The sequence below is a fragment of the Nansenia antarctica genome (genome assembly GCF_963989245.1).
Source record: "Nansenia antarctica genome assembly, chromosome: 12".
Lineage (NCBI taxonomy): Eukaryota > Metazoa > Chordata > Actinopteri > Argentiniformes > Microstomatidae > Nansenia > Nansenia antarctica.
Genome location: NC_137682.1, coordinates 29138310 through 29148309, shown reverse-complemented (window position 1 = coordinate 29148309; position 10000 = coordinate 29138310). Strand labels below are relative to the sequence as shown.

At 43.3% G+C, this 10000-nt stretch overlaps 2 protein-coding genes across 2 annotated transcripts in view; one reads left to right on the top strand and one right to left on the bottom strand.

Annotated features, from left to right (window-relative positions):
* Nucleotides 1-2453, top strand: part of gdpd5b (glycerophosphodiester phosphodiesterase domain containing 5b) — a gene marked incomplete at both ends in the record, with an annotated part of 57072 nt that extends 54619 nt beyond the window's left edge. The window contains 2 exons of the mRNA XM_080543048.1: nt 463-575; nt 2368-2453. Of these exons, the coding sequence (XP_080399174.1) occupies nt 463-575; nt 2368-2453 (199 nt within the window). The remainder of the gene's footprint in view (nt 1-462; nt 576-2367) is intronic.
* Nucleotides 2454-5818: 3365 nt separating this feature from the next.
* On the bottom strand, nt 5819-10000 carry hspa13 (heat shock protein 70 family, member 13). The gene is made up of 5 exons (XM_080543739.1): nt 9882-10000; nt 9178-9518; nt 8540-8753; nt 8087-8254; nt 5819-6849 (listed from the first exon to the last, which is right to left on the bottom strand). Exons 1-5 carry the CDS (start codon nt 9904-9906, stop codon nt 6269-6271), a joined length of 1329 nt encoding a protein of 442 aa, XP_080399865.1. The 5' UTR covers nt 9907-10000; the 3' UTR covers nt 5819-6268.

Sequence of the window (10000 nt, the reverse complement as noted above, 5' to 3'; positions counted from 1 at the left end):
CAGAAGTAATGGTTCAAGGATCATATTACTTTTTTCCCTTTCTAATGTGACACAGATGAACTTATGTAAATCGACAAGTTTTGAATAAAGGTATTGAAAACAAGGGGAGCTTAGGTGGTTAAACGTCGACCATTAACCGCAGGGGTCCCGGTTTCTATTCCGGCCGCGGACATATCCTGCATGTCATCCCTTCTCTCTCTCTCTCACCCATCCTTCCTGTCAAAATCTCTACTGTCTCTATCAATAAAAAGAAAAATATGAGTTGGACTGCCCCACTCAGAAAAAATTACTTAAAAAAAAAAAGTATTGAAAACAAAAAGGCACACAACTTGACACAGGGTAGCCATTATGTACATTACAGTGTTATGGGCCAGTGTAATAGTAAATGAGAGCAGAGGCAGCAGTAACCTATGACCAGAGCCGTGGTGTGGGCTCTGAACTCTCCTGTGTGTGTCTCTGCAGGTGGAGGATGAGTGGCATGCGAAGCTACAACCCTGAGCAGATCATGCTGAGTGCCGCTGTCAGGAGGTCCAGCCGAGACGTCAACATCATGAAGGAGAAACTAATCTTCTCCGGTAAGGACCCCCCCACAGGACCCCACTCATAGGTGTCCCTCTCAGTGCACGTCGTGTGTGTCTTTATGTGGTGGTCTGTGTTGTGAGTCTCTGGGCCCTATTATGCACTTCTTAACTTGCCGTCTTAAGTGTTAATTAAGACGCACCGCCAGGTTAAGACCTACCGCCACCCTTATTATGCGCTTCATACGCGCTACTGCTATTATGCAGGTGTCGATAGGCGCCCACACATAAGACGTAAAACTCCCGTGCATATATTACTCATTGTGGGAGTGTTCATATGTTAATGAAGTGCACTAGGCGCCCCTGCTATTATGCGATCTGACTTTGCTCCTAGCGCTAAGAAGTGGTTTGAAAAGTTCTTAAGTTTAGACTTCATGCACGTTTTGAAACACGAGCGCGCCTCCGCGGTTTGCGCATGCATGTGGGCACACATGAACACGCACGTGGCTCCACGGCAAGACGTCAATTACGGTCACAGTATAAATGCTTTATTTCAGAAGGGAGAGGCAGAGAAGCGCGCTGACCTCCTTCTCAGGACTTCCATAATAGCATAGCGCTAATGACTCAACGCAGCCGGTTCTTAAAGGGAATGGCACCTGGCACGCTGATTGGGTTGATTGAGAAGACGCCCAAAACACACCCATGACTAATTTCTTTGCTTAGCGCCGGGTTTTAGGCGCCCACTACAGCACGCATAATAGCAAAGTGGCCTTGACCACGCCTCCACGTCTTAAGTTTAGATCTACCGCCTCGTCTTATTGATGAAGTGCATAATAGGGCCCTCTGTGTCTTAATACTCTACAAAGGCTTTTCTCCTTGTCCCATTTCCCACTTCACCACTGATCTGAAAGCAATGGATAGGTCAAATGATGGTGGGTTGGGAATTCTGCTATATTGCTTTCATCTTCAGTCAATCAGTGGTCACCGAAAATTAGACGAGGAAAGACAGCCGTAGATGCAGTCAGTGTGCTACTCTATCCCAGCATGCATCTCTCTGAGTGTTTGTGAATGTCCCTCCCAAGGTCAGCCACAGTAGCAGCCTCATCTTGCGTGTGTGACCACCTCCACTCCTCCACTCCTCTCCATCCTACCATCTCTCCATCCTCCTCCACTCCGGCAGAGACCCTCTGTTCCATCCCATCCCTCCTTCCTGTTTCTGTGTACCTGCCCTGCCCTGCCTCCCCTCCCATCCCCCCTTCGGAGACCTGCGTCATGTATGGGGGCTTATAGCCTGCCCCTCTCTGACCAGCCAGCCACTCATGGTGGGGGGTGAAAGGTGAGTCTACTGATGATGTCAGTGCAGGGTCAGCCAGGTTTTAACAGAGCCAGGTCAAAGGAGAATATTGAAGATAATGCTGAGATTTTTTCGAGTTGTATGATTTGATGTTGCAGTGACATTGGTTTGGATTCACGCTTCATGTTGTGAGTGCAGGCGGAGGAGAGAGGGGGGGGAGCATGCCTGCCTGCATGTGGGAGAGAAAAAGCGAATTATATACAGCAGCGGTTCCCAACCTTTTTGGACTCAAGGCCCACTTAAAAATCTCTAAAGTATTTGCGGCCCACACAGGCATTTTACATTTTTTGGGGTGTCTCATCATTATTCTCTTATTCTTATTGGATATTTCATATGCATCATCATACATAGAGTGCAGTAGGCCTAGTAGGATCACACTGATGATGCATTTTTTTAAGGTTTTAAAGAAAAAAATACTGTACCATGAATGTGGCGCATAGGTTTGAATGGCTGATATCCAGAATACTGAACTCCCTTCTATCTGATGTCCCCCAGAGGTTAGCAATGGAGTGGGCAGTGCTGAGGAGCTCTACATGGAGAATGGCTACGACTACTACACTAACGAAGGCGTCGGCCATTGACTCTGACTCTCCCAATGTGAATCTACTGAAAAGACATTCAACTAACATGTGGAAACTGAGACCAGGAAATGGAGGCATTTACAAAGTGATCTGCTTCTGTTCAGATTACTCTTGTGTTACTCAGTATATCCAGATAGTTTTTAGTTTGTCTATCCAAGCTACTGATTGATTGATTGATTGATTGACAGACTGCTGAAGAAACCCAGGAACCACCTATTACTTTGTACGTTGTGTAAATATGTTGTGTTTTGCTTGTCATATACAATGTTGAACTACAAGCACTTTTTATTGATGAACCGATTCGCCAAATCTGTGGCCCGTCAGTTACCAACGCTCGCTTCCATCAAGAGTATTTTGTTAATATAGTTATATAAGTTAGTTATAGTTATATATAATAGAGTTATTTCAGAAAATAGTGATCATTTCTTGTTTTGTTTTTCTTTTCTCAAAGCTGTACATTTACAGCACTGTGGACACAATTTGTAGTCATGCAGATAAAGTTATTTCAAAGGCATGACAAACTGACATGTGCAGCACACTGTGCTGCTGCCTTCCTTTGGCACTCCAGCATGCTAAATCATTCTAATTCCTATTATATTAGTATATGAACAAAAACAAAAACATGATCAAGCTGTTTACAGAGGGTCCTGCCTTTTCCTCACAGTGAAATATTTACAGTGTAAGATAATAGTTTTAGTAGAAATTTTGGACATATATCTGTGCATGTGATGGTGACCATATCAAGTGACTTGTGAGCTGTGCTCTTAGTGGGATGCAGAACTGATGAGATATCTACTGGATGAGTTTTGTGATGTTTTTGGTTCATGTGAATGTGGTTTGATTTTTAAGGATACATGTACAGTGTGTTGTATGTGTTATGGCTGTGTAGACTAGACATTTTACCCCAGTGTGCAGTTCTACAATGAGTGTGTGCTGTACATATATAGTTGTTTGAGATGCAACGGCCAGCAGAGAATTGTATTTGAAAGGTGATGATGAGGCAGAACAATGGCAAAAGTGTTAGGAAGTTCTGGAAGTCAAGTCATTTCACTACATGATAAACCGCTTTTGAATTACATGTGTACTTAAGGTATTAGAAAGCTAAAAGCACCGTACCACTTGGTTTATGTGAGCCGGTTGACATTAAAAATATTTGTGATGTCAAGCGGCTAATCAAGTGTGGTGTGTTAACTGTGAAAATAAAGCTATTACCTGTTGAAGGGATGTGGAGCATCATAGTGGTTCACACAGGGTCAGGAAATAGATCAAGTTGTGTATTCATTCACTTTCTTTTGATATTAATGTGCCTCAGAAGTCAACATTAAAGTGATTCTGATACCAAAGTGATTTCCTTTATTGTGCTTTTTATTAACCTGTGCAGGTTATTAGATATTGGTCATCATACAGTGGCAGTATGTGTATGTTATATTATGCACTTCATGCCACTAACCACAGTGGATCTCAGTGTTTGTGATAGATTCTTTTACAGTAATGTGAAAGTTACTCAAGATTTTTCTACATTCCCCAAAGACTAGTGGATGACAATGATAAATGCAATCTGCTGGATCTGATCAGCCAAAAAGATGTGCTGGAAACATCTTAATGTATCACTAATTGCTTTTATTTTGTTTTGTATTTAATTTATTTATGAGTATTACAATTCTTTGATGGAACGCAAAAGCATTAATCTGTATTTCAACTGTTTGGACATGAACTAGGCCTAGTTCATGTTTGAATGGATTTGTAATCATTTCTGAGTTGTATGTATTAAAGCTTGTTTTCGTTTTGTTCATGGCTCTACAAAATCCGTCATACAAAACATAACATTCCCAGAGCAGAAAATCAGACAGGGTTGAATTTTTTAATAGGCTGAAAAGCTGGTCAAACATCTATCTAAGGGTTCAATATGAGATGGGTGCTTTGAAAATAATAACTTGCAGTAAAAAAATAGATCTTTGAAATCTAAGATACTCTATTGTACTCTGAATTCCTATTAATAATAAGGTTCTGTGCAATGTAAGTACAATATCCAAGGCATACAGTATTGCAATGTCCTTTTTGTTTGTTGCTTTATCAATAAGCCAATTGTGATTTTGGAATGTATGATGAACTGTATAGTGTATGGTGTGAGTGTACAGTATTGCCCAAGATTCACAATTAATAGTAAATCATACAATGTTCTCAAAATCCAGTGGCGAGGACCACACATATGATTTATCAAGGTTATATGTGGCAGTGAAACATTCAGGCACCATTAGCTGAGCGTTGATCCTACCAGAATATTCTATACACTCAGAAGTGCTGTAAGGGACCGCCAGGGTATTCTTTCATTCTCATTAAAATAATCATGCATGCTATTGCACCAGAATGATTATGAAGTTTACAACAACATAACAAGTTGTTAACTAAAGCCCTATTCACACAGGACTAGTATTGGGGACCTCATGTGATTTAGAAATTAACCCCCACCCCCCCATCTGTGTTTCGTGCGGCACATTCGCAAGGGATAAGTGAAGTCTGTATTTTACTCGAATTTACTGACATTATCCCCCGGATATGATGTCCAGGCTCTGTGTAACAGCCGATCCACTTTCCAGCATTATATCAAATAGTTAGAATTAAAAGCTCCACCTTGAACAGATGTTACGTACATTGTGCTAATACCTCTCTTCCACGCTTCACTTTTAAGTATTACATTGGGATGCAGGACTTTTACTTTTACAGTACTTTTACTGTGCAGTATTAATAGTTTTACTACTGATTGTTTAGAAAAGTTGTTTAGAAAAGGTTTTGAGTACTCCTACACTGCCAACATTCCCAGTTAGAGAAAGGGTGAAAATAAAGCAGAACGAGGCAGAAAAAAGGCGCAGAGAAAACAAAACACCTTGCAAACGACCCCAAATCACAGAGATGCCGATTCGTGCGGGACTAATATTCTCACATAACCTCTGTGTTTGCCGAAATATAGTAGGTAATTTGCGGTCGAATTTTTCCTTTACAAATTACGGACATGGCAGATTCGCACGGGATTAAGATCACAGACGACCTCCGCAATTATTACAGATTAATACTAGAGGTCCCCAGGTAATTCTAGTCCCAAGTGAATAGGGCTTAAGTTGACAAGTTACAGACCCAAAAGTGCAATACTTGGTATGTCTCTTGTTTTCAACAACTTCATCACATACAGTGTCCCAGTGACAGTCCACCTTGAGTTCTGCACACTACAGAACATGGCAGGAGGAGGGTTCTGTGCACACAACACTAGTTATATATATATATATATATATATATATATATATATATATATATATATATATATATATATATATATGGTCCAAGCTCCAGCCTCTTACAGTACAGCACTTCACTAAAACATTATAGCAGCTCTCTGAGAAGGCACAAGTACAATGTGTCATCTACTGACGGACCTATAAAAAAATAAAACACGCGTTCGGTAACACACATTAACACTCACAGCTCTATCATTTTGAAATAAATAAATAAATAGATGAAGATGTATTGGCTGGTCAGTTCTTAAAAAAAAGAAAAAGAAGTGTTCCCTGATTTGAGCACCCTCACAATGATAGACATTACCTCAGCTGTGCAGTGAGAACCCAACATAATGATCTCAACAGTTTACCTTGTGATGGTACATGGAATGTAAAATGAGCTTCTCGGGGAGATGATCTTTTGTGTACCTCAGCATACTATTGCACACGTGGTGAAAATGGAGAAGCATGATACAGTTAAAATGCAGACCATCATTTAATATAGCAAGTCTCTATGGCATCCATTTGTTGTTCCAGTGCTGCCTATCAGTTGAAGTTGGTCTTGCGCAGGTGCCTGTTAGGGATCTCGATGGCGCTGACCTGCAGGGGCCAGGAGCCCCCCATGATGCCAGCCTGGATGGCCACCCCCATCACTACAGCCAGGTCCGGGTCCACAGAGGTGTTTGGCTCCTTCCCAAAGTACTCACTGATGAGCCTCCTGATCCGCGGGATTCTAGTGGATCCTCCCACCAGAACGATCTCGTCCACCTCCACTTTCCCAAGGTGGCCCTCGGCCAGCACGGTCTCAACAGGAGCCAGAATCTTCTGGAAGAGGTCGGCATTGAGCTCCTCAAACAGTTCGCGGGTGATGGAGACTTGAAAGATGACCGGCTCCTTCACTGACCCCTGTGGTGCCTCAGAGCCCCCCTGGAGCTCCAGGTGGAGAGGCACCAGGAGGTGGACGTTGGGTTGCAGGGTGAGGTTGAGCTTGGCTGCCTCAACAGCCTGTCTGAGCCGGTGGATGTCCTCTTTAAGGGTGGGCTGGACGCCGTACTCGTGGCGGACTTTCTCCATGGTGTACTGGAGCAGCCGCTGACTGAAGTCCTGGCCTCCCAGCTGGTTGTTACCTTGTAGATAGAGGATCAACGTTATTAGCTACCGATAATTATTTTACAGTTATTTTGTCTACGAACGAGGACCACGTTGGAAGCAAGTGTTTCCGTACGCTTTTACGTGCTATCCTCTGGGATATACATACTGTCTGTAGTTTTTACCCAAATAAATCAATAAATCAATAAATACCATGTATTAAAGAGGGGTAAAGTGACATGGATTTCAATACATTGTAATGTATGGATTGCAGCAGCGTAACGGTACATGGTGAACTGTTCATTACAGAGACCGAGGTTTGGTTTGCTTCGCTTTATACATTTTACAATAACTTTTTCATTTTTTTTTTACATACAACATTTTCACTATAGGCCTATGCTGCATTGTATGCCTTGAGGCTGAAAAAGCATTGTAGGCTATTCGGTGTCTACGGGCAACCAACGCTGTTGCATCCAATTTCAGTGGTTGAGAATAGGAGGTTTCTAATAATAGAAAGTCCTCAAGCTATATTATAAACTTCCCACTCGCCCACTCTACTGAATATAAGCAAGCCCAAGTTGTCCATGAATTGGTTATTGCACCTTGTGTTCACTTACTACAGATGAATATGAACATCCAGGGCTACAGAGAGCTACTTAACAGTAACAGCCCATTACCCTACTGTCATTTAGGACATCTAAGGGACTTTTTTTAGGACATATCACTTTAGTAGCACCATCACAAGATGAATCGGCGTCTCATCGAAACTCTTAACAATCTTTACGGCAAGATGCATTATTCACCCATGCTTCATCAAAATTGTCCCAGTGGTGTCTGACTTCATCAGACTACAGTAACTGTTGGCATTTAATTTCCGCACTGTATCAAAATCAAAACGAACCGTGACCACAAAACCAAGATATGTGTGTTTGGTGAATCGTTACACCCCTAGTGGATTGTATAGTCAATGATCATTGTTTGGCTACAACATGGGACAATCCACTCAAAACGCTCAACCTCAACCTCAACCTCAACCTCAACCTCAACCTCAACCACGCCATCCCCAACATGAGAGGGGTCGTCTGAGAAAGGTGCTGAACAGCGTTCAGGTTAGCTGCCTACCTGCCATGGCTCTGGTGAGGAACAGCGTTCAGGTTAGCTGCCTACCTGCCATGGCTCTGGTGAGGATCAGCGTTCAGGGTTAGGGTTAGGTGAACCTACCTGCCATGGCTCTGGTGAGGAACAGCGTTCAGGGTTAGGTTTAGGTGAACCTACCTGCCATGGCTCTGGTGAGGAACATGCCGCCCTGCTTGTTGAGCAGGGACACGTCCAGAGTGCCGCCCCCCAGGTCCACCACCAGCACGTTAAACACGTCCACCTTGTGGAGCCCGTAGGCCATGGCTGCAGCGGTGGGCTCGTTGATGACGCGGAGGATGTCCAGCCCTGAGGCCCCAGAGAAACACACTGTAAGTTGCATTAATAACAACGGGTATAGATTTGATTACAGCAATGTGATTCAGGATTTTGGATGAGTATGATTCTACTCGTCTATCTGCCTATGATAAGTAATAGCCTAAAAGCATTAAAGATAGGAACTACACACTATTGTCTGGACTACTGCATTCTGAAATGTGAAACATCTCACTAGCTAAAAGCAACCCTTGTAGTATAATTACAGAGACAGTGTTGAATCAAATCAAATATGAGTGTGGATAGTGACAGACTGACCAGCCAAGTTGGCAGCCCTGATGGTGTAGTTCCTCTGCCTCTCATCAAACTCAGCGGGCACAGATATGACAGCCTTATGGATGGGAACGCCCAGCTGCCGCTCCGCCATCTTCCTCATCTTCAGAAGCAGCCGAGACCCGATAAACTCAGGAGTAACAGTGAAGGTTTGGTTTGTGAAGACAGAAAACTCAGCACTGCCATTATTGTTTATTACCTGAAATCGAGGTAGATGGTGTTAAAGCCAGCAGACAGCTAAGCATCCATTATTACGCAGTGTAATACACCTAATAAAGCAACATGTATAGCCTAGTGTACAAGATTAGAGATATGTAGCCAAATAACAAAAGATGATGAGCTTTTGGTAGGCCAATGCTTTTGTGTACAGTAACTTCAATTAATTCAGCAAGTTTGGCCAGTACTAACAAGTCCAAAAACGTTGTTGCCCACGAATGATGAAGCACCCCCCTTGGGCCAATCAGTGTAATTTTGGAAATGCCCGATCTCCACAGCAAGTTTCATTCACCCAAGTTTCGTTCAAATTGTCCCAGTGGTGTGTGACATACAAACGGAGACTGATCTATGGTATCGCCCTGCTATGTGGACAATGACATGTATTCATTAGAGCAGCTGTCACCTACCTTGAATGGGTAACGAGCACTTTCTTGCTCAAGGACATCAGGTTCGAACAGCTTCCCAATGAATCTCTTCGCATCGTAGATGGTGTTCTGGGGGTTCATGTCAGACAGATCCTGAGCCTCGTGACCGGCGAGGACCTCGGTGGAGGAGAAGGACACGGCGCTGGGGATGCTCTTCCTCCCCTCTTCATCTTCTATCACCTCCACCTCCCCCGTCCCCGGGTGGAAGACCCCCACGGAGCAGAAGGTGGTCCCCAGATCCAGACCGATCACTCTAGGTGTCGGGGGAGGCAGGTACTGTTGGCCCAGATATCCGGCCAGGAACAGAGCCAGGATGGCAGAACCTGCAACATAACCCCGTCCATCTCTTTAAACATAAAGCTGGCTAAGAAACCAAACAGAACCATCATAGAACTAACTAGTAGATAGAAGAGGTTGTGAGTCTGAATGACGTCATCATCATCACAGCTGCTCACTAAGACAACTCTGCTATTAGCTGAACTTCGTACTTACATTAACCTAACCCTAACCCTAACCCTTCATTAACCTAACCCTAACCCTAACCCTTCATTAACCTAACCCTAACCCTAACCCTTCATTAACCTAACCCTAACCCTTCATTAACCCTAACCCTAACCCTTCTACTAACTAACCTAACCCTAACCCTTCCCACTTACATTAACCTAACCCTAACCCTTCGTACTTACCAAACATGGACATTTCTCCAGACATATGTATATATATATGTATATCCTGGTCACAACCGAACTATGAGATGATAGTCTAAACCGACTGTCAGTCTGAATGTTGCTGTGACGAGTCAGAC

Bases quoted from the DNA above. Each gene is read 5' to 3' on its own strand.
- hspa13 (XM_080543739.1), bottom strand. From the start codon at position 9,906: ATGTCTGGAGAAATGTCCATGTTTG. The intron at 8,754-9,177 runs GTAGGTGACAGC...CCTCGATTTCAG, and splicing joins GTGCTCGTTACCCATTCAAG to GTAATAAACAATAATGGCAG. The intron at 6,850-8,086 runs GTAGGTTCACCT...TCTATCTACAAG, and splicing joins CCTCACCAGAGCCATGGCAG to GTAACAACCAGCTGGGAGGC.